General features: G+C 51.2%; 8 protein-coding genes across 10 annotated transcripts; 5 read left to right on the top strand and 3 right to left on the bottom strand.

Moving 5' to 3' along the window:
* Positions 1-70: 70 nt before the first annotated feature.
* Positions 71-976, top strand: AAFC00_005075 (uncharacterized protein; the record flags this gene model as incomplete). Its single annotated transcript, XM_069344812.1, has 1 exon — positions 71-976. The coding sequence occupies one exon, from the start codon at positions 71-73 to the stop codon at positions 974-976; it is 906 nt and encodes a 301-aa protein (XP_069202635.1).
* Positions 977-1,165: 189 nt separating this feature from the next.
* Positions 1,166-1,621, bottom strand: AAFC00_005076 (uncharacterized protein; the record flags this gene model as incomplete). The annotated part of the gene is made up of 2 exons (XM_069344813.1): positions 1,166-1,525; positions 1,592-1,621. 2 exons carry the CDS (start codon positions 1,619-1,621, stop codon positions 1,166-1,168), a joined length of 390 nt encoding a protein of 129 aa, XP_069202636.1.
* Positions 1,622-2,358: 737 nt separating this feature from the next.
* On the top strand, positions 2,359-3,703 carry AAFC00_005077 (uncharacterized protein; the record flags this gene model as incomplete). 2 transcript variants are annotated; one of them, XM_069344814.1, is made up of 2 exons in its annotated part: positions 2,359-2,819; positions 2,875-3,703. In XM_069344814.1, 2 exons carry the CDS (start codon positions 2,359-2,361, stop codon positions 3,701-3,703), a joined length of 1,290 nt encoding a protein of 429 aa, XP_069202637.1. The 2 variants fall into 2 exon arrangements, with proteins under 2 accessions (XP_069202637.1, XP_069202638.1); XM_069344815.1 differs by having other exon boundaries at positions 2,371-2,819.
* A 469-nt stretch (positions 3,704-4,172) lies between these two features.
* AAFC00_005078 (uncharacterized protein) lies at positions 4,173-6,527 on the top strand (the record flags this gene model as incomplete). The annotated part of the gene is made up of 1 exon (XM_069344816.1): positions 4,173-6,527. The coding sequence occupies one exon, from the start codon at positions 4,173-4,175 to the stop codon at positions 6,525-6,527; it is 2,355 nt and encodes a 784-aa protein (XP_069202639.1).
* Positions 6,528-8,501: 1,974 nt separating this feature from the next.
* Positions 8,502-10,494, top strand: AAFC00_005079 (uncharacterized protein; the record flags this gene model as incomplete). Its single annotated transcript, XM_069344817.1, has 5 exons — positions 8,502-8,557; positions 8,618-8,695; positions 8,762-9,244; positions 9,297-10,009; positions 10,079-10,494. The coding sequence occupies 5 exons, from the start codon at positions 8,502-8,504 to the stop codon at positions 10,492-10,494; spliced, it is 1,746 nt and encodes a 581-aa protein (XP_069202640.1).
* Positions 10,495-14,460: 3,966 nt separating this feature from the next.
* On the top strand, positions 14,461-16,249 carry AAFC00_005080 (uncharacterized protein; the record flags this gene model as incomplete). The annotated part of the gene is made up of 3 exons (XM_069344818.1): positions 14,461-14,901; positions 14,957-15,248; positions 15,303-16,249. 3 exons carry the CDS (start codon positions 14,461-14,463, stop codon positions 16,247-16,249), a joined length of 1,680 nt encoding a protein of 559 aa, XP_069202641.1.
* Positions 16,250-20,246: 3,997 nt separating this feature from the next.
* AAFC00_005081 (uncharacterized protein) lies at positions 20,247-22,715 on the bottom strand (the record flags this gene model as incomplete). Its single annotated transcript, XM_069344819.1, has 4 exons — positions 20,247-21,968; positions 22,057-22,439; positions 22,510-22,533; positions 22,592-22,715. 4 exons carry the CDS (start codon positions 22,713-22,715, stop codon positions 20,247-20,249), a joined length of 2,253 nt encoding a protein of 750 aa, XP_069202642.1.
* Positions 22,716-24,584: 1,869 nt separating this feature from the next.
* On the bottom strand, positions 24,585-26,900 carry AAFC00_005082 (uncharacterized protein; the record flags this gene model as incomplete). 2 transcript variants are annotated; one of them, XM_069344821.1, is made up of 1 exon in its annotated part: positions 24,585-26,900. In XM_069344821.1, the coding sequence occupies one exon, from the start codon at positions 26,898-26,900 to the stop codon at positions 24,585-24,587; it is 2,316 nt and encodes a 771-aa protein (XP_069202644.1). The 2 variants fall into 2 exon arrangements, with proteins under 2 accessions (XP_069202644.1, XP_069202643.1); XM_069344820.1 differs by having other exon boundaries at positions 24,585-26,297.
* Between the last annotated feature and the right edge of the window lie 226 nt (positions 26,901-27,126).

Raw genomic sequence — 27,126 nt, forward strand, 5'->3', positions numbered from 1 at the left:
AAAGTCGTGATCCACAGTCCAGATGCAGAGACAACGATAATGGTTCCGTCTACATCTCTCACACATCCAGATGCAGTCTCTACAACCCCTGCGCCAGGCTCCCCGTTGCCTCAGCCGCCGACTGCAACAATGCCACCTCCTTCACACCACCGCCGCCTTCCAGTCGGGACACAGCAGATGGTCCAAGATCAAGCACGACAAAGCAAAAGTAGACGCAACGAAGAACAAGAATCGCTCCGTGTTCGCCCAAGAGATCGCCCTTGCTTCGAAGCTATTCGGGCCGGATCCAGAAGCCAATCCCCGTCTCGCCGATGTCATCACGAAAGCGAAGAGAGCGGGTTTCGCGAAGCAGAGCATCGAGAATGCCATCCTGAGGGGACAGGGTCGGTCAGCCTCGGGAGCAGCGCTGGAAGCAATCACCGTCGAGGCTATTCTGCCGCATAATGTCGCTTGTATCATCGAGGCAGAGACGGAAGGCCGCCTGCGGACATTGGCAGACTTGAAACACGCCGTCAAGGAAGCCGGTGGCAATGCGACGCCGACGTCTTATCTGTTCGCGAAGAAGGGCCGCATCATACTCGAGGGAAAAGTCTTGGCCGATGGCAAAGAGGAGCGGAGCGCAGTGGATGTTGATCAGGTGTTTGATGCTGCGCTTGAAGCTGGCGCTCTGGACGTCGAGGATGATGGAGATGGCAGAGTCGTGGTCTTGACAGAGCCGCAGGACACCAAGTCAACGGGCGCGACGCTGAGTGAAAGCTTGGGACTGGACATTGCAGAGAGCGGGATTGTGTGGGATGCTGTCGAAGATACAATGGTCGGACTGCAGAGTGAGGATGTGGTCGGACAGCTCGTTGAGTTCATCGATAATGTCGAGGAAAAGGAGAGCGGAGTGCAGGGCATCTACATGAATGTCAAGCCAGGAGACCAGGTGAGTGAAGGCGCCTGGGCCGAGTTGATGAGCAGACTGGCCATATAGTTCTTTTTGAGCTGTGGAGTAGACATAGATAAACATTTTTGTACAGTGTTGTAAACATAGCCGAGAGCATAATATTCAGCTCTAGATGAAGTGCTTCACGACTTTCCCAAACCCACTCTGACTCCGGACTCCGTTGTTTCGATGAGTATAATTTTTGACTCTCGGGTGGTTCGGTTTGGAACTCGACTCTCACCAGAGCCCGAACCAACCCTTTCCACCCTCCTCCTTCTTCGGCACCACAGGCACAGGCGCCGGCTTCACGTTCTCCAGTGTCCTGAGATAGACACTCTTCTTCGGACCATCTTCGCCCACGAGCGCTGTTTCGCCCTCTGCATCCGCATCAGGGCCACCGAACTGCTCCCTCCTCGCCTTGGCCGCCAACCGCCGCGCCTTGAGTCGCTCGAGCTCCTCTTTGATATCCTCGCGCTCAAAAGGGATCTGGTTTGTTTCGTTCTTCTTGGGCCAGAAGTCGGGCACGGAGAAGCGCTGGTCGAGATTCGTGCCGAAGTAGTACATCCAGCCGATCGGGAAGAAGATGTACATGCCGAACTGTCGGATATGCATGTCAGACGTAGGGAATATTTTTGAGTTGAGCTGGAATCAGAGAAAACATGCCTTGAACACTTCGAGGTTAGGTCCGCCCATGATTGCGGTGGATATATAGATAAATGAAGGATGCTAGTGGCGAAAAGACTGCGGTTTGAGTCAAATCCCTTGTCAGATGTGGCGTAGAGGAACGTCAAGAAAGATCCGTAGAGCTCTTGTCGGACGATGGATATGGCAGAATGATCTGCAACTTTCCTCTCCTCTGTGGTCGATTCACACGCAAAGGATAGAGTCGTGATGTTCTTCTTTCGTCTTTCAAACTGCCGTCGCCCGATTGGACCCTCGCGTAGATCTGATTTGCCTGGGACTCGTCGGTAGATCTAGATCCGCGATAAGATAACCTTAACTCACATCGATATGTCGACCTCCATCTCCCTTTGTCTGGCCCCTTTGATACTCGACAGGACATCTATCGTATCTATATATATTCAAGGCTAACCTACTGACAAAGAGCCACCTATGCGCCTCACTTGTCTAATCTGAATGCTACGTAAGTATATCCGCAATCGTGGACAAAGTGCCTCGCTTCAGTAGTTGGCCTACGCCACGCAGCATACTGCCTCGACCACGTGTGTCTAGAAATGCTAGTGCTGTTCTTGCGACTCAGGTAGTGTGTGGTGTCTGTCGTCTTTCATATATAGATACTGCCGCTGACTCAATGTGGTCAGATCGGCTTCAGAGGACTTCACCAATCAAGAGCGGTGAATGTAGGTAGAAAGCAGCAAGACTTCCTTTCTCACTACTTCTTCTCAAACGACAAAAAAGTCCAGGTGGTCATGAATCCCGCGATGCATAATGTGGTTGCTGCTTCAAATAGCAGCCAAGAAGCTGCAGACCTTCCTTCCATGTTTGAGAAGCAATTAAGTCTCCATTCTCAATTCCCATCACTAGATACTCAACCTAGTCGACGGAGTAAGGGCAAGAAGGAGAACGTTGCATCCATTGAGAAACCTCATCGTCATCCTAGTTCGTTCTTTCAAGCAGACCTTTCAGTCTCTCAAACCCATGTCACAGCCTCTGCTCACAGGGTTGGCGCTGCGGCTCTGCTCCCAGCTCGAACTGTGGTTTCCCCTGGTGAAGAGAAAGAAAGAAAGAAGAAGCCGAGGAAACCGAAAGCTGTCCCTAATCCTCAATCTTCTTCTCTTGCGACCTCTGACCCGGCTCCAGTTGTGCTACATGACGCAAGTACTGAACGTACGGTGCGCTCGAAGACGAAGAAGGCGATTGATGCCGATAGGCAAGTGAACCTGGTCTCTCAAACATTTTTGGCTTCACCACTAACATGTCCGCAGACATTCCTCTGCAGATGGGCCAAAGACTTCGGACAGCCACAACTTACGGGATGAAATTCGAACCCGAGATACGCCGAATACCTCGTATACGGCTGGACCGCCGCCACCCAAGGTTGACCATAGCAGAAAACGCGGCTCTTCTCCTCGCCGATTAGTCTTACCACGCCCCTTCCCAACCGCTCACTATATTCAAACCATAACACAATGGGACGATTTCCCCGATCTAGCCACTTCACTTCTCACGACCTCCCCTCGACCGCTCCTCGTCATCTTAGATCTCAACGGAGTCATCGTGCATCGTGGCCGAAGAAGAGCCTTCGTTCCGCGACCCGGGCTCGGCCCCTTTCTAGACTACCTCTTTGCGAATCACCACGTCATGATCTGGTCCTCAGGCCTACCTTCCAATGTCATAGCCATCTGTTCTCAGGTCTTCACTTCTGAGCAGCAAGGCTCTCTTGTCGGAATCTGGGGCCGTGACAAGCTACATTTGCCCGAAGCACTGTTCAAACAAAACATACAGGTCTACAAGCAGCTGAGCTGGATCTGGGAATCTAAAAACCTACAGAAGAAGGCCGCCAAGGGCACTTTGCTCTGCAATGCACCAGTCGGTAGCTATAAACAGAGCAACACGGTGCTCGTCGATGATACAGTGGAGAAGGGCTTAGCGGAGCCATTTAATCTGCTGAAGGTTGACGAGTTCATTGGACAACACGAGGCAGACGGTTCGGGTGCTCTCATGCATGTCATGCAGTACCTTGAGCGATTGAAGTGGGCTCGTGACGTTAGTGTGTACATGCATCATTATCCTTTCGATGTCGGCGGAGCATGATGGGGGAGTCGGTGATGTAGGCGACCCAGCGAATACAGTGAAGTGAGTTGCAGCATGGAGTCCGTATTCTTCGGCTACCTTGCTGTACCGCCGTTTCGAGAAGCATCATGAAACCAATAATATCATGTCGATAGGAATCGCGTACTCCGAGCATTCATAACAAGCTACAGAAGAACACTTTCCAGTCGCCAGGACTACATTTATTCCATTCAAGTTGTGATGCTAACATGATCATAACTCATCCTTGTCGTCTAATTCTTTATAGATCTATTAGTAAAGTAATATATGTTTCATGATATCGGTCAAAAATGTACAGCACAAACGGCCACCCCACAAGCCTGGAGCACGAAGCTCCACATGAAACGCGGGCGCGCTGACTCAGCATTGTTGACGCCTCCGAATCAACTGCAACCTGTCTTGGCATTGTTTCGACAGTGGCCACGACAACTACACAGGGTGGGCATATCAAATGACTACACAGGCACCCAATCCCAGGGACTTCCAATCCTGGGAAGATGCCTTCCAGTACCCCGTGCCCGTGGTGCGGCGGCTGGAGCAGCAGCTCCGGGGCAGCATCAATGAGAACCGAGACAAGTTGCGGACACTTGTCGGCACCAGCTATAGGGATCTGGTCGGCACCGCTGAGCGGATAATTGAAATGGACGGCCAGATGCACGAGGCAGAGGAGCTTCTCGGCGAGATTGGACGGAAATGTAACGCGAGAACTATTGAAAGAATTGCGACCAGTCACTCGCGCATTGTCAAGTCGCAGCGGGATCAAGTCAGTCCTCGCAATGCTCTGGCCTCGAGTATCGCTTTATTGCAGAGCTGTCTGGCTGTCGGAAGTCGCACGATTAAGCAGAAAGGCTCGTCTTTGCTCGTTGCGAGGCTGGTGGTGCTCGCGCGACTATTGCACAGCAGCGTATCTAAGACGGCGGACGCGTCTCCGCTACTGGATACGCTTCGCACAAGGCTTGCTTCTCTTCGTCGAAGGGCTCTGAACTATGTCGATGGCATACTAGCCAAGGGAGATACCGATAGAGATGCTCTCACCGAAGCACTAGCCGCTTTCTCTTTGGCGACTACTTCTACCCCAACGGACGTGTTGCGACATTTTCTTAATGTTAGAGCAGAAGCTCTGACCGAATTGCTGGAGGAACCGGCCGAAGCAGGTGTCCATTCTGCTATGGCTTTGTTACTATCTACCTTGAAAGAAGCGCAGGCTATGTTCCCTCACCGATTGTCTGAGCTTCTGTCACAATTACAGGATGAGCCACTGCTGCGGGGTGAAGCCGTGCGGGCTACATCAGAGCTGAATCTTGACATCTACGAGAGATGGATCGCGGATGATGTTCGAAACTTCACACCATTCCTGAGACATGACCAGCTCCAAGGCACTCAGGCAACGAAATTAATTCAGTCATGGGCAACTAGTGCAAAGCAGAAATTGCTTGAAGGACTACAGCGGCTTCTTAGCAGTACCCAGGATGCTCAAAAAGTGGTGGCACTACGAAAGGACGTGATCTCAAGGTCACTCTCGGCTAACAAGAAATTGCCTGGTCTTGACCAAGCTGCCTTCTTCGAGGATCTCCGCGCTTGCTTCTCCTCCGGCTTGCGACATATCGCTACTGAGGCAGCTAATGACTTGGTTCAAGTGGCTGATCAGTTCTTGGGCGATACCGCGTCGGTGAACAATGCTACAGAGCTGCTAGACATTTGGGATCATTCGTTGCTCGACCTTGATCTTACCAAGGGTGCTGTGGAATTGAGGGATATGATCACTAATGTCAGTGAGGGAAGGGACAATCGACTACAAGATCTGCACCGCCAACTGAAGTCATGGGCCTCACGCCTGGCCGATGTATCTGTAACAATTAAGACGATGAGAGAAGACAGATGGGACGACGACCTGGAGCTGGACCTGGACGACGACCTCGAACTGAGTGCACCACCGGATCTACTGACGAGAGAAGACCCCAAGTCTTTAGATGATTTGCTCAACGAGCAACGGAACCAGGCACTTACCAAGGTCTACGAGAAGATCCAATCTACCATGTCTGACAATTCGGGTTCGGAGAATCCACCCGCATTCGTTCTGCGACTCCTCCGGGAGGTGGTGCAACACTCCTCGTCGACTGAAACATCCTCTGTTGCGATAGTGAAGCCACCGCCCTCATTGCTTGAATTATTGCACAATCAACTTGCTCAGCAAGTCATTTCGCAAAATCCGAGCCGGTCATCCCGATTAATAACGTTCACTCGCGCTCCCGCGATCACTCTCTGGGAGGGGTCGCCTGCACTTCCAATGCAGCCTTCGCCTGCCTCTTGCCGCTTTTTGTACGATACTTGCAAAACAATGGACAAAATTGGCGTGGATCTCTGGACACCACGTGCGGTCGCAGTGCTGAAGGCTCGTCTGCGCGATTTGGTCGCTGAGACGTTGGACGAGACCTTGTTGGATCAAGCGAAGGCCAACGGAGCAGAATCTACAGGACAGATCACCAACGGTGCAAGCAACCACGATGTGGCAGCGAACGGGACTTCTGCAGACGCAGAAGTCGAAGAGAAAGAGGCAGTCGCGTCTACAAAGTCGAACCACGAGTTCCGAAGGATGCCGAAGTTGACACAAGCAATGTACGACGTGCTCTACCTCGAGAAGATATTGAGTCTACATGAGAAACACGAGGTGACGGCTTTTGACCGTGTGCTGAACCAGCTCCGAGAAAGCCTGCATCTGGAGGAGAGTGCGTGGGAGCGGTTACGGAAGAGCACTAGCGATCATCACAGGCGGACCTACCTTCTCTTCGGTCTACTTGCGGTGTAGTCTGAGTATCAACATGTATAATAACATACCAAGTCACAATTTTGCTCCAGTTCTTGACCCGAAGAAGAAGAAGACCACATATCCACAAATGACCCAGCTGCACTACTCGTGGGGCCATGGTCAGATGCATTTATGTTGGAGTCCAAGTATCCTTGTCATTGTCATCTGGTCGGAACCCGTGAGGTGGTAAGGGTTGCGATGCTCCTTGGCAGTGTACCTTTGGCCATTCGTGAAGCGAAGCGCGTGCTTGACCTCTACGTGTCCTCTCCTTTCTGTGCATCCAGTAATATAGGTAGCGTACCGTACCTTAATTACAGATTCAATCCTTCATAGGAAATCAGAATCAGTCCCCGAGGAAGCGCAAGGACTGTCGATACAGCACGTAGATTGCATTCATAATACATATTAGATGGAGAAGAGATAGTATACCACTGAATCACTTACTAGCTGCTGCAATTGACGCCTTAGTCGCTTTTCCCCACAGATCGGTGACGTACTGCAACTGCTTTGACCCTCGGTTTCTGTGCTTTTGATCTCGGGGTAAGCGTGTGTATGTCGGGCACTGGCACTGTAATAGAACTGTCCGGTGTGTACAGGCTACGAAGGAAGCGAGGACCCCCCCCCCTGTTCTTTTTTCACCCTTCGCCCTTGACCAAACGCCGATCCGTTTTGGCAGCAACGTGCGGATCGAATGTGCCTACAGGGCCGCCCAGTATCTAGTATGACTTACATTGCGGCAAAGAAGCCACGTCGTCCGCCCTTTTGGACTCTGTACTTGCACAGCACATCGCATCTGCTTACCTGGGGCAAACACCCGACAGTCTGTTTCGCGAAGCTAGTACTGTAGTCCTGCAATCACACTTTCTCCATCCAACCTCTTTATTCCTAGCATCCAATCGTCATCCTCGTCGTCGTCAATTGACTGATCGCTCTCTATCTCTCCACTCCCTTCGCCAGCTCCACCCCCGGACTGCTCCTATTGTTACCCGAAACGCGGCCGGCGAGAACAACCCTCTCCTTATCCCCCGATTCACGATTCAGGATTCAGGGAGCTTCGTCTCAGTTGTGAGGCTTAATTCCTTATCAACAAGGCCAAGTCCAGCCAGAGCCAGAGTCGTGGTTTGATTGTGACAAGCCATCCTTTGTCGCGTGTTTACCCTTTCCATCCCATCAGAGTTTGGTCTATTCAAAAGGTGTACTGTTAGTGTGTGCATTTCTTGCGTGTGAATTGAGTTGATCTGATCATTTGATTCCTCACGACCGCCTGCCCAATTATTTGTTATTCCATCCCCGCTTGGTGTTGTCGGCCCCGTCTGGCTGATATACATCGTAGCGAGAGTAGCTCCGCTCTCCACTCACCGCCGCCGGCTACTACTGCTACTAACAGAAAGTGCTAAAGTGCTGGACCCCCAGCCAACCTAGCATAGCTGTACCCACTTTGCTCTGACCTCATCCAACTTTCTGTTGGCGCCGAGGCAGGAAAGTGCTGGAAGCGCGGTTGATTGTTGCAACAACAGCTCTCCATCCTTTATAAAGGACAATACCGCCAAGATTCCCGCCTACAAAGACCGCAATTCTGCAGACATCCCCTTGCATCCGCTGACCTCGCCATCATCTCGCCAATCACATCGTCGGTCCACGTCTGGAGCAGGTGTCACTTCCTTGGACGAAAAGCGCGGCCGCAGTCGCCGCTCTTCGATCGTCTCGGATTCCGAGTTCAGTCTCTGGAGCGAAACCGGCGACCTTGTAGACCAGTTCGCCGACCACGACGGACACGACTCTCGAGACTCGTCAGAAGAGGGCGCGCCTCCGAGACGACGCACGCGAAGTCAACAGAAGAGAGTCCGCTACGCCAAAGGTACAGCCTCAGGCAGGGACAAGGAAGCTCCTCTCGTTCGAAGGAAAGAGGACATCCGCATACCGAGTCCTCCGCCCAGGAGAATCAACAGAGCGGAACGCATACTCGCCACAATCATGGCTCCCAATGATGGCCCCTCCCGTATACACGGCCTACATGGCAAGAAGTTGCTGTACGCGCCAGACAAAGTCCCTGTTTCTGCTGTGTTCCCTGGCTGACATACATGCCTCAGCTACTTCACCAGTGTGTTTGTGTCTCTAGGAGTGTTTGTGTTTGGTTACGACCAAGGTGTCATGAGTGGTATCATCACGTATGTTTGAAGCAAAAGCCCTTTCCCATATGCAGCAGGCTTGCTTACTCGTCCATTCTGCCTTAGCGGTCCTTACTTCAAGGACTATTTCAACCAGCCCAGCCGTGCCGAGATCGGTACCATGGTCGCCATTCTGGAAGTAGGCGCCTTTATTTCGTCCTTGTCCGTAGGCAGAATTGGTGATGTGCTGGGTCGTAGGCGCACTATTCTCTACGGATCTCTCATCTTCATCATCGGAGGCGCATTCCAGACTTTTGCTACCGGCATGCCTATGATGCTTCTCGGAAGAATTGTTGCTGGTCTCGGTGTAGGTGCCCTGTCGACCATTGTCCCCGTCTACCAATCCGAGATCTCACCTCCTCACAACCGCGGTAAATTGGCTTGTATCGAGTTCTCGGGCAACATCATCGGTTACGCTGCCAGTGTGTGGGTTGACTACTTCTGCACCTTCATCAACAATGACTGGGCCTGGCGTGTGCCTCTGCTCATGCAATGCGTCATGGGTGCTTTGCTCTGCGGAGGAAGTTTCTTGATCTGCGAATCTCCCAGGTGAGGCTTATAGGTTCCGTTGACCGCCTCTGCTATTGCTAACAAGATCTAGATGGCTGCTCGACAATGACCATGACGAAGAGGGCATCGTGGTCATTGCCAATCTCTACGGCAAGGGCGACATCCACAACCCCAAGGCTCGTGACGAGTACCGTGAGATCAAGATGAACGTCCTATTGCAGCGACAAGAGGGTGAGCGTTCCTACAAAGACATGTTCAAGCGATACCACAAGCGCGTCTTTATCGCCATGTCCGCTCAGGCTCTGGCCCAGCTCAACGGTATCAACGTCATTTCCTACTATGCGCCTCTTGTCTTTGAACAAGCTGGTTGGGTAGGTCGTGACGCTATCCTGATGACCGGAATTAATGGTATCACGTACTTGGCCTCGACGATCCCGCCATGGTATGTAGTCGATACTTTGGGTCGACGATTTATTTTGTTGTCTGGCGCATTGGTCATGATCGTCGCTCTCTCGGCGATATCATACTTTATATACATCGACATACACTGGACTCCGCGCTTGGTCGTTATTTTCGTCATGATCTACAACGCCGCCTTCGGATTTTCGTGGGGACCGATTCCTTGGTTGTATCCACCAGAGATCTTGCCTCTCAGCATTCGTGCCAAGGGTGCAAGTTTGTCGACTGCTTCGAACTGGGCTTTCAATTGGCTCGTGGGAGAAATGACTCCTATTCTACAGGATCTGATCAAGTGGAGGCTGTATCTGCTGCACGCTTTCTTCTGTGCTGTTTCTTTCGTGGTTGGTAAGTTTGTTCGCAACCTACTCTGTATCCCTTTACCGTCACGGCTGTGATAGCTAACAGCAAGAACAGTCTATTTCATCTACCCCGAAACAGCAAACGTGCGCCTCGAAGACATGAACTCGATCTTCGGAGACGCAACGACAGTAGCGCCGACCCCACAGACCCTAGCAGAAGCCGAGTCCCTGTTCTCACGCTCGCCAGTCCCATCTCTTCGCCTCGGCGACGGCGGGCACGGCGCACCGCAGGACGCAAGCATTCCCGATCTGGACATCGACCCGCCCGCTCTCGAGGTCAGCGCAAACGGCAGACCAATGTACAGTGCAGCGAGCAGCAGGAACGGAGACGCAGGCGAGGGCCTCGGCGGCTGGATCAGTAATCTGGTCAAGAAGGGCAGTGTCAGCGGGGGTTTGGGCGGTGCGAACAAGGATGGTGGAGCCGCTGGTGGAAGCGGGAAATATAGACGGATCGGACAAGACGAGGATTAAGGGTTATGTTAGAGTTTTCGTTTCTGGTAGTGTAGTACTTGTGTTTTAGAAAGAAAGTAGTCGCAAGAAGAGAACGTGTAGATTGTTTTGTTTTACCATGTCGCCGGTGGGGGAGAATATTATATTGTCGAGTGTGTTGTGTCCAAACTACACATGTCCCATATCTTCTTCATCGAAGACAGAGAAAGGACGAGGAAGATATGATTGGACAGCATTGATTACTCTTGTCTCCATCTTCTCCGAAGAAATGAGGCAATTATAGTATGCATATCCTTTTCTTCGCATGTACATACAATTATCACACAGAACAGAAGATACCTTACCATTCACACCAGGACCAAGCATCAGGCACGTGTGTGCGCGGAGATGTTCTCCAATGCATCCTGTGTCCTCTGAACCTTCCTCTCCTTGCTTACAGAAACAGAAACAGAGCATGAAAAGAAGAGAATAAGACGAAGAGAAGAATCCCAGCTCCCGAATGCAAATCTACCCCGGATCCAAAGTATTGGATTATGCATACGCAATGACTGCATAAGCCAGCAAGAGAGTCAGAGCACATGTGCAAGCATTCCCTAACATGTTGACCCTCGTTGGCAGTAACAGCAGTCGTCGCAATAGCAGCCACAACGACAGCAGCAATGGCAGAAGCCAACACAAAGTAAAGTGGATCGGCTGTAGCATCGACTTGTCTACTAATCCCTAGCTTAGCGGAGTGATCTTACGAAGTAGCAGAGATCCAGATCAAACTTGACTCAAGTAGTGATCCACTTCGCGACGCGTGATCCCTTGTGCAATCCGAATTGCAACAGTGCTTTCTTAGTTTATCATCCAATAACACTGTTCATGTGTCAATATTTCCCCCGCTTTCTTTGCCGATCGCTGGACTGAGTGAAGGTTGGTTTGGTGCATGGATGGGAATTGTAGATTTAATCAGAGGTGGAAGTCTCGGGAATAGGGAACGGACAGGGTTGCCCTCGTCTTTTTATCCTGAAATCTACGGTTAGGTTTGGTGCCTCCGGTGTTATCTTCAAAATTGATGATATGTATATTACTTTGGTCTGCCCTCCTCTTGCTGAAGATTATTGATGAGCCAATGCGTTTTTTACCAACATGTTGTAGTTGTCGAGTGTACTTCGCACTGCGTTAGACGCTGTCGCCTGACGGATATATGTTGATATATCCACCTCGAGGAGCGACTCTATACAGGATATGCTGTGATCCAGGATCGACAACGTCTATCAAAGAAATAGACTTTGTCGTGTTAAACCCGCCTTACCTACAATTCTCCAATGCGTGTCGAGACTATCATGATGCGTTCGTTTGGGCATTTCTATGGTGGTCCGAAGGTCATGAATGTCTTCGGTCAATGGTCTACTACCTGTGCTAGATCAATCGATGTCTGTACATGGAGATGAAGAAATGTGTCTAGTGTCTCGTCAGTTGTTCATACGTCGCTCCAATCACTTCCGCTCTGTGTCGATTTGTAGCGATTGTTTGGCGTCAAAGAAATCCAGTCTTCATCATCCTGAAGAATGTTATGACCATCTTCATGATCATGCTAGCTGATACCTGCAAATCCCCTATAAGATGATCTCGTGTTAATTGTGCGTCCTGTTTTCATAAAGGCGGAGCTTTCCCGCCACGATGTTTGTTCCGCTGCGGCTCCGTTACCGTGACCGTAGCGCGCTCATCCCGATCATGGGGTGTCTGTTCGCGCGTGGCAACGTGAAACGACGATCTCGACCTCCAATGCGAATCCAACGATCGCTACGCGAAGTAGGCGTCAATCATGGAAATCACCACAGATTTTCCGAGAACCCAAGAGGACAAAATCATGTCGGATGTTCTTGTGACACGACGCATATTGAGCATCGCATTTTCAGAGATGGTATCCTCGATTCGAACCCTCGATCAGGATAATTTTCTGATGTGTTTTTCTTTTTCCATCTCGACTATCTTTATTCATTGATAAAAGCCGACCGTGGCATCAGTGCCTATCAGCTTGCCGTTGCTTGACTCGATCGGATGTGGTTACATCGGTGTCCATGAATCGGTCGAATGGCTTAGAATATCTCTACCTTTTGCCTTGCTCTTCGATTCCGCCGTCTGCGGTCCATATAAATTTACTGATTTCCGGCCGTTTCGTATGCAAGCCGTCATGTATTGGCGCAGGGTCTTTTTGACGTTTTGTGGACAGAACATCATGTGGCGATTCGAAGCTTTCAGGCGTGCATGACTGTTTTATGCGATGATGAAATTCGGCAATCCCCCGAAATCCAATAGGCAGATAACAAAGGGTCCGGCGAAGTCCCCCCTACTATGGAGGTCTGCCCATGTTTCTCGCCAGCCCCAGATTCGCAGAGAATCAGTCTCCAGTCCGCACAGAAAATTGATTTACATGATCAGCAGACATGGTGCTCGAAGCCTGTGCCGAACGAAATGTCCAGTGCGACAGAGGTTGTCGCATATTTGATGCAGGGGGCACGCGCAGCTCCTCGCAACCGACCGCAACGTCTTAGCAATGAAGAGGTACTTATACAAGCGCGCAAATCGCCGCTACGCACATTTGGCCAGAGCGATCTCAACAACAACCTGTTGCGGTCAATAGGAGGGAAGAAAAAGAATCTCTTGTGCGCAAACAATTGCGACTCAAGCAAAATTGCTCATAGCTTTCGGACACGGCGATTGCGATTATTTGCCTTGTAGTCGCCTGCCAGGAAGATGCCGCTCTGGTACAGCGTTACGACTGTAAGTGGGTTTCTCTTCCATTGGTTGCAACGATAAGGTACTTACGGTAGACACGCTCGCAGCGTTGTGTGCACCGCAGTATCGTCAACATGACGCAAGAGGAATTTATATGTAAGCTATGGGCGGCAGTGAAATATGCCAGTCAACACGCGAAGGAGTTGAGGGTGTCATATAGTATTGCATGTCTGTCTGTGGTGCAGGTAGAGGAGCGGAAGCGGCATCCCATCAACCTCAGGCCACCGCCCCGGGCTATAGAAAAAAAGAGAATCCAGATGCTGGGCTGATCTACTTCTGAGCGGAGTATCTCAAACCGGAGAGTGCCCACCATTATCTAGCGTGGCCACCAACCTTAACCTACACCTGGGGTAAAAGGAGCTGCACGTTGGCGCAAATGGTGGGATGGCAATAAACAACAGCACGTAGCAAAACCAAAACCAGGCTTGCCGATCTGCCACAACCGCTGACTATGACTCTTGTTTGATCTGGATGGCGACGCCATTCCAACGATCCGAGAGGCCATGGTAAGGCGGTGGCACCAAATCTATGGTGTTGATGTGCTTCTGGCTTATACAGATGGAGTCGGCTACCGTCATGAAACACCAGTCAGGCTCTTTTCGTATATCATGTCAGCCTCGAATGTTGTTTTCTTTTGGCCCGTTGAGCAGTAATCCCGCAATATCCGCAGTCTAAATCGATATCGCGGCCCTACCGCAACATCCGCTAAGGCCCAATCCGTCCGCCGAGAGGAATCTGCAGAGCACGGATCTTGTTTACAGCTTCTGCAGTGAATCCCCGGCTAGCCTTGTTCTGTTGTGCGTGTCGGTCAGCTAGCCGACCCTGTGGCGTACGCGCTTAGAAGAGGAAGCCATGCGGCAAGTTCATTAGTACCTGAGCTAGCGACAATGCTTGTTATCAGCACTGATTCATGTCGGGAGCGTAAACCACTAACGCCGCAACACCCTGGGTGGCTTTCGAGAACCACGGGGGGTAAGACTAGCAAAAAAACGCTTCAGCAAGTTGGCACGGAATTGCTCCCTTGGCAGCTATGGCGAGATGGTTATATATAACGACTCGAGTCCCAGTCGGAGGATATGTTCCTCGTTCAAGTCAAAAACGACTCCGTACTAATCGCCAAGGCGTTAAATCTAATATATCTACCTTGTCGACTATCAAGCCTGAGCAGACTATCGTTTAGCTATACGGAATACAACCATAATCATGACTACCCGTCAGTACTCTACTTCGAGTAGCGATGGCACTGAGGTTGAGAAGTCTCACGAGGTCCATCCCGTCACTTCTCACAATCAAGGCCATCTATCTCGTCCCGCCACAAACGACCCTCTAGAGCTTCCATATGGAGTTCTTAACGACAATGCAGACATGACAGAGTACACCCAAGAGACTGCCAATGGTACGATACTGCACCAGGCTACCTCGCGGGTGAGTGGCAAGATGGAAAAGTACGAGCTCGTCACCTTTAAGATCGATGACCCGGAAAACCCCAAGAACTGGAGCAAGGGTTACAAGTGGTACTGCACTATGGTCGTTGCTTTCACCTGCTTCGTTGTTGCCTTCAACTCTGCCGTCATTACTGCCGATTTGGTTGGCGTGGAAGAGACATTCCATGTTTCAGAAGAGGTCTCGCTTCTTACCATCACAGTATGTTATACCAACAAGATTGCAAGAACGTGCAATATGCTAACATAATCCTTAGCTCTTCGTTATCGGATTCGGTGTCGGTCCCATGGTGTTTGCTCCCCTAAGTGAGAGCGTTGGTCGTCGTCCCATCTACGCTGTGACATTGCTCATCGCTGTTGTCTTCATCATCCCCTGCGCTGTTGCCAAGAACATTGGAACTCTTCTTGTCTGTCGTTTCATCGACGGTGTCGCTTTCAGTGCTCCTATGGTGCTTGTCGGCGGTACTCTTGCTGATCTGTGGAGACCTGAGGAGAGAGGTGTGCCCATGGCTGCCTTCTCCGCCGCACCTTTCTTGGGTCCTGCCATTGGTGAGTGACTCGCTACCACATGGTTATCCTACAAGCGCTAACCATCTTCTACAGGTCCTCTCGTCGGTGGTTACCTTGGTGATGGTCACGGCTGGAGATGGCTCTACTGGATCCAGCTTATCCTTTCTGGAGCTGCCTACCTTCTTCTCGTCATCACCGTCCCCGAGACCTACGCCCCTAAGCTGCTCGCTACCCGCGCTAAGAAGACCAGAAAGGAGACTGGAGATGCAAAGTACGTCGCAGAGACCGAAATCGATATGGCTCCTTTCTTCCAGCGCATGAAGACCTTCATGATCCGTCCTTTCATCTTGCTGTTCAGCGAGTTGATCGTCTTCTTGGTCGCCCTCTACATGAGTGTTCTTTACGCCCTTCTCTACATGTTCTTCGTCGCCTTTCCCATTCTCTACCAAGAGGGCAAGGGCTGGAGTGCCGGCAAGACTGGTCTGATGTTTATTCCTTTGGCCATCGGTGTCCTGTGCTCCGCAGCTATGGCTCCTATTGTCAACAAGGACTACCTCCGCAGGGCTGCCAAGTACAACGGCAACCCTCCCCCAGAGCTTCGTCTCATTCCCATGATGGTTTCCTGCTGGTTCGTCGCTATCGGTCTTTTCATTTTCGCCTGGACCTCCTACCCCCACGTCAGTTGGGCAGGTCCTGCCATCGGTGGTGGTTTCCCCGTCGGTCTTGGTTTCATTCTCCTCTACAACAGTGCCAACAACTACATCGTCGATTCCTACCAGCACTACGCCGCTTCCGCTCTTGCTGCCAAGACCTTCATGCGTTCTTTCTGGGGTGCTGGTTTCGTCCTCTTTACCACCCAGATGTACCACAGACTCGGATACGAGTGGGCCGGCAGTCTGCTAGCCTTCATTGCGCTTGCTTGCTGCGCTATTCCCTTCGTGTTCTTCTTCTTTGGTCACAAGATCAGAGCCCACTCTAAGTACGCCTACTCCCCTGACGAGGAGAACACCCCCGGACCTAAGCAGGACTTTGCCCACTAAGCGTAGAGGCTTGACTCTGCGACGTCCTTGCTTTCAAAGCATCAACCTCACAACCACCATTACATTATATTAATACCGCGGCCATCAAAATTGTATTTGCCACTTGTTCTGTCCAATCATCAATACCCGGGGCGGGGCCCCCCTTACCTTTTGCTTAACGTCTTACGAGAAGCAGTCGGGAAAAAGGACGCAACAGAGCGGAACTCAACAACAGGGCTTGTTTATTTATTCTTTCCACACTTTTCAGCGGGAAAGGAGCGGAACGGGGCGTGTTTTTGACGATTACGATACCTGAAGAATGGCCTTTCTGGAACTTCTTCTTCGCCTCGATATGCATAATCATCGACGAGCGAGCACAGCAACCCGGCGTTCTTTGGGGATTTTCTTCTTCCTGCTGACGCCTACACAAGACGAGAGACGGGATTTGTTTACTCTGCTCCCTACACTACCATATACACAACACTTATAGATTGCGATATACGTTTAGACTAAATCTAATGAGACCATTGAGAGAAAGACTTTTCAAACAAACACATTCTCAGATCTATCTTCATGTGCCTGTATGTCTCATCGCACCATCTCTCATTCCATTCCACCTTCTGATCTAGAGTCTACTTGCGCTCTTCTGCCCACCGACTCGTACCCTCTCTCCCTTCCCAACAGATTCACGCAGTATTCAACATAGTTTTCTTACCGAGAACCTTCCACATCCCCCAACCCAACCGAAGACTCGCCCGACCATACTCCGCAGACATCATTAGCAAAAGAAGAGGAAACCAAGGAAGCCACGACCCGCGAACCATTTAGCGAACCAAGTCTCCGACGTCGGCATATCGTCGCGGCAGCGGACCTATGAGGGAGAGAGAGAGATGGACACCAAGGAAGACTCCACACACACACACACACACACAAAGAGGAAACACACAGGGCAAAGATAACAAACACCAACAGAGAGAGAAAAAGGGTAGAGAGGGCGTGCAGTACAGCACCCGTACCAGAAACCACGCCCGTACCCACTCTATCACCTTCTCCGTACGTACAAATACACTACAGTACAGTAAGATAGTACGATCCCGATCTCGTTTCAGTATCTTTTCGCGCCGTTTTTTCCCCCCACTTCTATGTTATTGTAAGTACGGGTATCCACTCCTCCAGGAACAAGGACCCACTGGTTTCCCTATCTCCGCAGTAGCAGCGTAGCGCAGCGGAAAGCACACAGACAGAAAGACAGGAGCAAGAGTCATGGGAATCACGAGTGGGGCTGGTGAACGGACGGTTGGCGGATGAGCGGGAAGTGAGCGGAAAGACTAGGCGGAGGTATCGTAGGAGTCGAGTAATGTAAAGGGGAAGGGTGGAAAACTGTCTGGCTTGTACCGTACCGTTGCAGTAGAGGCGGGATTAAAGCGTAAGAGAGGGAGTGAGAGGGGTAGGTGCTTTTCTTCTTTGGTTTCTTTTCTAGTCTAAAGTCACGAGGTTCACGAGGAACAGAGGGTTTTGGTGTTCCTAGATGGGGATGTGAAATGGAATTGGTGGATCCTGGTTTTTTTGTCCGGTAGTCATGAGTAAAGCGTCTTCCCTTTTTTCCAGAGAGGTCTTTAGGTCTATGGCTCGTAAATGGTTGAATGGATATGAGGCTTGTGTTGCGAAATGCTTTTTGCTTCTTTGTTTCTGCTCGAACCATGGATCAGATGTAAAACAGTTGAGCAATAGTAGGGTAAGCGGGAGGAGCTCTGTGTTCGGCTTGTGGCTGCTTAGGTCCGGCAAAGGTGTTTAATGAGAGTGTGAAATGTTCCTAATAAGAGGTTCATCTAGTTGAGAAGTTCACTGTATGCTTTTTCTCCTTTGTTCATGTCAGTTGTTGGCATGCGGTATAGCAGAAAATGTGATATCATATATTTTCCCTCTGGATATAGGTTCTACGCACATCGTATGCTTCACTGACATCGACTCATAGTACTACGCTCGTCAGCAGAAACCTTCTCGATCTTACTTGATCTGCTTACTATTCTGCCTGTTCTCGCAAGCATTAGATATGTTCGAGAGAAGCACAGGACATGATTGTGACTACCCAGACATTCGGTTGACCCCTGCTCGCTTATCAGTATGATGTTCGTCTATAGTAACTATCTTATTGCTTACGAAGATACACACGCTATTCCCTTTGTGATTAACACTGTTAGGCACTAGGCATATGTCTCTTCCTTCAATTGTACAATGTTCCTGGAACCGAGTAGTTCATGCTCGCCTTGAACACTAAATAGTAGGTCTTATGAATCGTTCGCGTGGTCACCCTGTTCTCTACATTTAGTGTCATGATCATGTGGCCATCGAGCCATCTATGCTAGTCTTGCAGTCCTGCACGCTATGTATTCAATGATTCACTAAGACTTATAGAGCTACCTGTGCAGATATCATACTCGAGCATGGGTTTTTGAATGGTTCTTTAGACAAGCACGAGTCGTCCGCTCACTTAGCAATAGCCGTGCAAACTACTGAAGCCTTTACACAAACGCTCACTTACCGATATACTTCTAGACATATCTTGTTTAAAGGCGAAAGGGCTGGGCCATATCTCACAATCTTGTAGTCGTGAATTGCATTAATGCGGCGATCTGTCTTGCTCTAGCATCTTACAGTGCTAATACAGATGTCTGGACATCTATAGTTTACTCGCTGGCAACTGCTGCCCGGGCCTTGTCAGAACGCTTTTCAAGCACTCATTAAGCACCCATCAAGCTATATAAGCCGATCCACATATAGCTGATAGCAAAGCCGTAGGCGTAGCGCAGGTAGAAAGACCACGTAAAGCATGAAGCTCTAAAAGTTAAACCATCAGAATCACCAGATCATAGACTAAATAATGGTAGTGCTGAATATCGTCAGAGACAGAGGAAAAGGACGGACGATAGACGAGATATCATACTGTTATAGCGGTGTTAGTGAGCGGTTGTGGTGTTCCTGAGAAGAAATAGTGTTGGCGGGAAAAGTGATGTTAGGGTTTATGAGGGTGAAGTTGGCGAAGGAAGTACCTTTGATTGTCAACATAACAGTGCAAGAGTAACTAATTTAGTAAAAGAGCAGAGGAGCAAGATGTACAGAGAAGTAAGAAGAGCAGAGTAGAGAGGATAGCAACAGTAGGAAGAGTACTATCAGTGAGGCAGCTGATATTACTAACGAAAAAATTGTAACAGTAATGGGAAGATCAATGTGAGTCAGAAGACTGATGTTGATATGAGCAGTGAGAAAGCAATAAGAAGATAGATGTAGGTGAGATAATAGATGTTGATCAGTGATAAGTGTAGTGGTGGTGGTGAGTGCATTAATGCAAGTAGGGAAACTGATATTAGTGACAGTAGAAACATGACTGAAGAGAGTGGTGGAGGCGAGAAGAATAACACCAGTGGAAAAGGACAGGGGTTATAGTAGCACAAGAACCTCACAAAGCAAAGTCGAAATTCGAGTCAGGACAATGAAACAACTGCAAGAAAGGAATATGTACAAAAAGTTCGAATAATTTGTGCTGCTGCATGCGTGCATACTACACTCCGACTCTACTACTGTACAGCTGCAGCCTTTGCATTTCCTTCCCTCTCTTTCTCCACCTACCACCACCTCCGCCACTTTATGCTGCATTGCATGGAATGAAAGCCCAGATCGGAAAGAACAAGGGACAATAAACGATAAGAAAAATGAGAAAACGCCAGACTACGCCATCAGATGAATTTCGCTGCTCTTTGCTATCCGTCTCGCTTCAAGCTCCGCTCTTGCCTCATCGTTGGCTCGACGGCTTCTTGTGCGTCCAGCAAGACCACTTCATGCCCCCGGATGCAATAGAGAAAAAAAGAGACAAAGCCCCATAATCGTTAGTCAAGGCTTTTGTTTCTTTGCATCCGCGATTCCTTTCCTGCTTGTACCTTTCCCTCCCAAGACACCAAAATCGGGTTTCCAATTGGTGCCGAGGCAGATACACATCTACGAGGATCTCTTTCTTCAAAGATTACACGCTGTGAGCCTGGGGGCCGGGTCCGTAGTTCACCTGTGCATCAGGGTATCCGGGAGCCATAAAGTTCGTCTTGGGGTTCTTCTGGGCCTTGGCTGCCGAGCAGCGAGCCATCGTAGGCGAAGATCTCGAGATGGCGTCGGTGAAGAAGAAGTTCTCGATGGGGGTCTTGAGAGCACCGCCGGTCGTCTTGGCACCCTTGTTGCTCTCGACGAGCTGGATCTTGCTGAGAGATCGCATCTCCTTGGATGTGGGCTCGACAATGTCGTAGCGGCGGAGAGTCGGGGAGATGTCCTCCATGCGGTCGCGGAGCATCTCAATGTCGTCGTACGGTAGAGGTGCGTTGAGGGCTTCCGAGACGGCGCGAAGAATCTTCCAGTCCTCGCGGGCGGCACCGTAGACCGAGGTGGCAGCACGGCCCATCTGCACACGACCCTCGGTGTTGACCCAAGTGGCCGACTTCTCGGTGTAGGTAGCACCGGGAAGGATGACATCGGCGAGCTGAGCGCCCTTGTCACCGTGGTGGCCCTGGTAGACGACGAAAGCATCCTTGGGAATGTCCTCGGCGGAGACCTCATCGGCTCCGAGCAGCCACAAGAACTTGGGGGTGGTGCTGGCGGTGGCGGGGTTTGAGACAGTGAAGCCGACCTCGTAGGCGGCGGCGCGAGAAGCGGCGCGCTGGAGGACGTTGTATCCATTCCACTCGGGAGTCAGGAAGTTTTGCTTGTTCTTCTCCAAGAAGGAACCGACGGTCTCGTAGATGGCCTTGGCGTCAGCGTGCTCGACGGCGGAAGAACCGAGGATGATCATGGGCCGCTCAGCCTGAGCTAGCTTCTGGCCAAACTCGCCGGCGAGGGCAGCCTTGAGGGCGGACGAGTCCTTTCCGAGGTTCTCGTACTCGAAAGTAGACTCGAAGTCTTCACCGACAAGACCGATCTCGAGGTCACTGCGGAGCCACTGCTTGCGGATACGGGCGTTCAGGACGGCGGCTTCGTGGCGGGGATTGGTGCCGATCAGGAGAATGCAGTCGGCCTCTTCGACACCGACGATCTTGCTGTTGAACGAGTAGTTGGAGCGGATGTCAACACCGTGGGCGACGGGAGCACTGCCCTGGGGCTGGTCGAGAGCCAAGTTCTCGGAGCCGAGTCTGTTGGCGAGGTCCTTGGCGGCGACAAGAGACTCGGTGTCGACGAGGTGGCCGGCGACGAACTTGATCTCGTCGCCCTTGGGCTGCCTCTGCTGGAACTTGTCGCTGATCTCGACGAGGACCTGCTCCCAGGTGGCCGGGTGGAACTCGTTGTCGCGACGGATAAGAGGGTTGGTGAGGCGCTGGGTGCTGAGACCGTCGCAGGCGAAACGGGACTTGTCGTCAATCCACTCCTCGTTGACGTCGTCGTTCAATCGGGGAACGATACGCATGACCTGGAGACCCCTGGCGTCGACTCTGATGTTGGAGCCGAGTGCGTTGAGAACATCGACAGTCTCGGTGTGGTAGAGCTCCCACGGTCTTGCGCGGAAAGCATACGGCTTGGATGTGAGGGCTCCGACGGGGCAGAGGTCGATGACGTTGCCTGACATTTCCGTGTCGAGGGCGGTCTCAAGGTATGTACCGATCTGAAGGTCGTTGCCGCGGCCTGTGCTGCCGAGTTCGGGGGCGCCGGCGATGTCGTTGGCGAAGCGGACGCATCTGGTGCAGTGGATACATCTGTTCATCGAGGTCTGTCTGAGTCAGTCTCTTGTGTGTCTCTTCTCTCGCCCATCCAGTATGCAACAGTCAGAGTAGCCGAGACGGAAAAGGACGGCATACCTTGACGAGAGGACCAATGTTCTTGTCCTCGACGGCACGCTTTCCGCCCAGCTCGTGGAAGCGGCCTCTGTCTCCACCGTATCTCATGCTCTGGTCCTGCAGGTCGCACTCGCCACCCTGGTCGCAGATGGGGCAGTCGAGGGGGTGGTTGGCGAGCAGAAACTCCATGACGCCCTCTCGCGCCTTGTGAACAAGAGGCGAGTCGGTCTTGACAACCATTCCGGGCTGCACCGGCCAGGCGCAGGACGCCACGGGCTTGGGTGCTCTCTCGACCTCCACCAGACACATGCGGCAGTTACCCGCGATCATGAGCTTTTCGTGGTAGCAGTAGCGAGGAATCGTCTTTCCCGCCTTTTCACATGCTTGAATGAGGGCGCTGCCGGCTGTCGTCTGTCAGTGTCTTGTGCCTTGTCTCCTGCTGTTGCTTCAAGTGAATCAGGAACGGAGACCTACCCTCTATTGACACCTTTTCACCATCTGTCCGGAAACAAGAGTCAGCCAATGCACATCGCCCGCGTCTGTTGCAGTCACACACCAATCGTCAGCTCGACCTCGGCCGAGCGGTATTGTGAGGTTGAGAAGGAGCGCGCGGCATTGAGTCCAGATGCAGAAGCCTTCTGGGACCGTCTGAGGCCCTTGACGAGCTGTTGCCGCATCATTTTGTCTTGATTTGAATGCGACCCAGGCGACGCTGAAAAGAAGACAAAAGGATGATTCGATGCAAAGAAAAGACGAGAAGAGCTGGTGGTGGTATATACCAAGGTAGTGACAGAGCCTATCACTCTCTCAATGTCTGGCAAGAGCTCCGGGAGTGAGGCAAGAGCGCTGCGAAACAGGCAGACGGTCTGTGCTCTTAGTATTTCGCCTTATCTGATTGGTTCCCATGTTGGTCAGCGCCGGTGTGGACAGAAAGCTTTGCATCTTCTGCCTTTGCTTGTGCTGTACTGCAGTAATTTTGACAACACTATACAGACCGACCGGCCATATATGGATCAAATGTATCTGATCACTTCTATACTCCCACATGTCGAGTACTCATCAATACATCTGATATTTCTGCACTTATTCAAGGGAAAGTGATGGAATATGCGACTGCCCACCTCAACACAGAGAAGAATCCAACCAATCACAACGCTCAAGCATGACCATTGGCCCAAGCCCCGAGAAATATGACCACTTCCTCTCCTCCATCCCATTCCCCCTCACCAAGTCCACAGCAGTCACCCGGGCGCCAACGAGTCTCAAACGAGGCCAAGCAGCCTGACCACCCAGTCCCACCCGCTCTCCACAGAAAAGCAAACGCCAAACCGCACTGCGCAAAAAATCCAATATATATTGCCCCTCCCCCCAAAGCCCTTCTGTCCCTCCTCTCCCTTTCTTCTTTCAACTCATTTCTTGGGGCTTTTATTGTGAGAAGCATGTGGAATTTTTTCTACACACGCATCTCCTGCAAGCATCACCATAGAGCGAAGAAAGGGAAAGAGGTCGTCTACGGACGGCTTCTTTCGTGGGAACGCGCCGTAGCTGGATTACCGGATGATTCCTCGTCAGGGGAGTCGGATGATGTACTGTCCTTACCGACGGTCGCGACATTTCTTGATGTTTTTTTTTCCTTTTTTTTTTTTTCGTACTTGGCTTTTCCTTTTGGTCTGCTGTAAATTGTGAAATGTGATTGATGGTCTATGTGTTTTCCATTGCACGAACTGTTCGATGGCTTTCAAATGCCCATCTTAAAATGTGCAGTGTTACGTAGCAATAAACCCACGCCCACCACCCGCGTACTCTTAAGCTCGTGGATATGGACACAGGGTCACCATGGTGAACTGATGGACTTGACACAAAGTGTTCATGGAACACCTCGTATCGTCCAACGTCCTGCGCATCACCGATATCATCTCACATGCAAAAAACACAATCGAGAAACCCGTAGTTCATGTCAAGGGATACAAGGGCGCTGCGATCTACAAATAGAAGGAAGCCCTATAATAAAACTCCCCAGAAACACCGCCGTCCACCGTAACCCTAGACCGGTACCCTGTGCCATGCCACCGTTCGCCGTGTTAAAGTATGCATGCAGGCATAGTAAACAGTAAAAGGTAAGAATAAAGACTACCAGGCGCCATGCTAGATCAACTTGCTCCCGCTTCTCGCTACCGCTCTCACTTACCCATCGAAAACAAGAACCAGAAGAAAGGACAGCACTGGCTGTTGACGAGAAGTAGATAAAACAAAGACAAGGGAGCGATCGGAACCCCTCGTGTGTTTAGTGCTTCCATTCCTACAATGAGGGGAGGACATAAGAGCAACCCTCGTAGCCATCATCCGTCATCTGGTCGTACCACATCGTTTAAAAAAGGAAAAAAAAGGAAAAACAACAATCGTGCCCAAAGAGGAAGAACTCCGTCAACGCACTTGCTGGCTCAGTCCATCCCTTTCTGAGCACTTCTGGTAGCAAGAGCGTCGTGAAAGTCTTGAGCGGACGGGCCTAGAGTGAGACTCGTCCAAGACGGCGATCGAGATATGCTTTCCTACTGCATATCGTCCTCGGCAGGCTTGAGTTCGAATCCCTTCTGCTCATAAAACCATTCCGTTTCTTTGTCCCACTTGTACGCCTTGAAGTCGACACCATATGGCTTGGGCTCGAGGCAGTACAGCATGCCAATGGGCACATCCAAGTCTGCAACCTCTTCTCGCTCCAAGCCGCGGAAGTATGCGAGGAGGACGCGGGCCACACTGCGATGACCGACGAGCAGCACATGGTCCGTCATGCGCTCTAGCTCGACAATAACAGGACGTAGACGGTTGATTATATCAAGGTAGCCCTCACCTCCCGGACCAGGGTAGCGGTAGTGGAGCTTGTCCTTCTTGCGCAGAGAGTATTCTGCCGGGTACGCCTGGGCGATGCTCGCGTACGTCAAGCCCTCCATAACGCCGGCATTCAGCTCGTCCAACATACGCATCTGTTTGATGTCAAACTCTTCCTCGTCGAAGAACTGCGCCGTGTCGATAGATCGCTTGAGCATTGATGTCCACACACAGAAAGACTTTTGCACGAGTTCGTTGTTGTCGTTGGGCTGATAGTGGGGGTTTGGTGGAGTAGTGTCACCAGGCTGAGGAGGGAAATGTGAGTTCTGGACCTTGTGCAGCTGCTTCTGATCCCACACGTTTCTGGCGTGGCTGATGAACTTGGTTAAGGATTTGGCGTATTGTATTCCCTCCGGGCTCAGAGAACTGTCACCGCCGATCTTGCCCGAAACATTGTCCTTGGAAAGACCGTGGCGTGTTATCCAGATCTGTCGAGGGGCGAGGTTGAAGTTAAGGAGGTAATAATTGGCTTGAGCGGAAAGGAAGCCTCGGATTTGATGACTGATGATCTTGCGACCGACGTCGATCATCTGGATGTAGGGCATGTTCTCCTTCTCCTCGTAATCGCCGAGAGGGACATAGTTCTTTTCGTAAATGGCAACACGTTGCTTGAAGTCTTCCAGTGACTTGACGGGGTCTTTGTCTTTGTAGTCCGGACCGGAGAGCTTGAGACGCATATTCGATTCGAGGAGGTTTTCGTCAACGCAGCGACTCTCGAGAAAGAGAACATTCAACTCAGTACCCGCCTTTTCTCTGATCCTCTTCATGATGACCTTCCTGCGCTCAAGAGTGCTGTTTGTGGCGTCAAGGATACCAACAGAACCATCACCTTCTAAGATGAAGTCCAATAGCTCGTCCAGAGTGTCCATCGCACACTGCTCTCGTATAAGGGCAGCTCTCTTGTTTGACGGATCGAAAAAGTTTGCTGATTGATCCATCGAATCGGGATCTGGTGTTGAGACTTTTGTGAGATCAGGCATGTCACCATCGGGACCATCTTGGCCGTCCGGGTGTCCCTCGATTGCATTACCGCCTGAAGCATCGGGAACAATGGAGCCTCTGCGTTCTTGACCTTCCGGCGTGCCTGGTGCCTCGATTGCAGAATCGTTGAGCATTATTTGTGCCAGACCAGAAGGTCGAATGTGATCCCTTTGGTCAAGCAAGCCAGTACGACCGACAATGCTTGGGCGATGATCAGACATGGACTGTCTCTTGTCGGAATTGCTCCTCGTCTTTTCGAGTGTATTCGGACCTCCGGCAGCAACACGTCTCCGTTCGCCAACGTTGAAGATCTTGGTGTCGTGTTGCAGCCAGTTCAGGTATCTGGCGAGTTTCTTGGTGATGTAACTCTTGCCTCTTGCCGGCAGACCGACCATGACAATGACGAGCTTGGCGCCGACATCACGCTTTGCTATGCGGCCATCAGGAGAAACTTTTGATTTGGTCAAGCCGGGGATATCCAAAGTGGTCGGTCGGATGCGCGGCGTACTCGATCCGGAATTTTGTCGTACGGGGAGCAGTTTAGGACTGTTGGGTGCAGTGACAGCAGGTGTGTCATTCATAGCCTGCGTACTCGAGGCGGCCCCGAATCCATAACTCGACGGCATGTGTGCGTACATGGGGCGAGGCGGCGGTGCGGTCCCTACTGTTGGTACTGAAGAGGAGGGAGAAGAATAAGAAGAAGTAAGGTGGTGAGGATGTGTCGGTGGAGGCAGCTCCTTGTCGTCAGTCCGACCTGAGGAGTGCATGAGGGACTTGCCCAAACTGTCCTTCAGATCCTTCACGTCCCGGAGGGCTTTGAGGTCACCTCTCTCATCGGTGGCGGCGTGTGTTGGCTGGTCGTTGTTGTGGCTCGCGTTGCTCATCATAACAAATTTGGCGATATCAGACTGCTGGCTTTGACGACGAGCAGTGGCTTTGGACGGCGGGGATTGAGAGCTTGAGCGTGGCAGAAAGGCGGGATCGCATATCAGAGGCATATCAAGTCAGGTTCCCGGCCGGCCAGTGCAGTAAAATGCACAGATGGAATCTCCCGATGACGGAATCCTTAACTCCGCTCGTATCCCAGATGAGAGCTGGAATCACCTGCAGGCACCAGACTGCAGACTACGACTAGAAAACCTGAACCCTTGGGAAAAAAGCCCTTTGCCGAAGCTCAACCTTTTGCACTAGAAACAAGTGCGAGAACAGGGTCCAGTCTCGCCA

Source organism: Neodothiora populina (genome assembly GCF_041146345.1).
Source record: "Neodothiora populina strain CPC 39397 chromosome Unknown canker_contig_5, whole genome shotgun sequence".
Classification (NCBI taxonomy): Eukaryota; Fungi; Ascomycota; class Dothideomycetes; order Dothideales; family Dothioraceae; genus Neodothiora; species Neodothiora populina.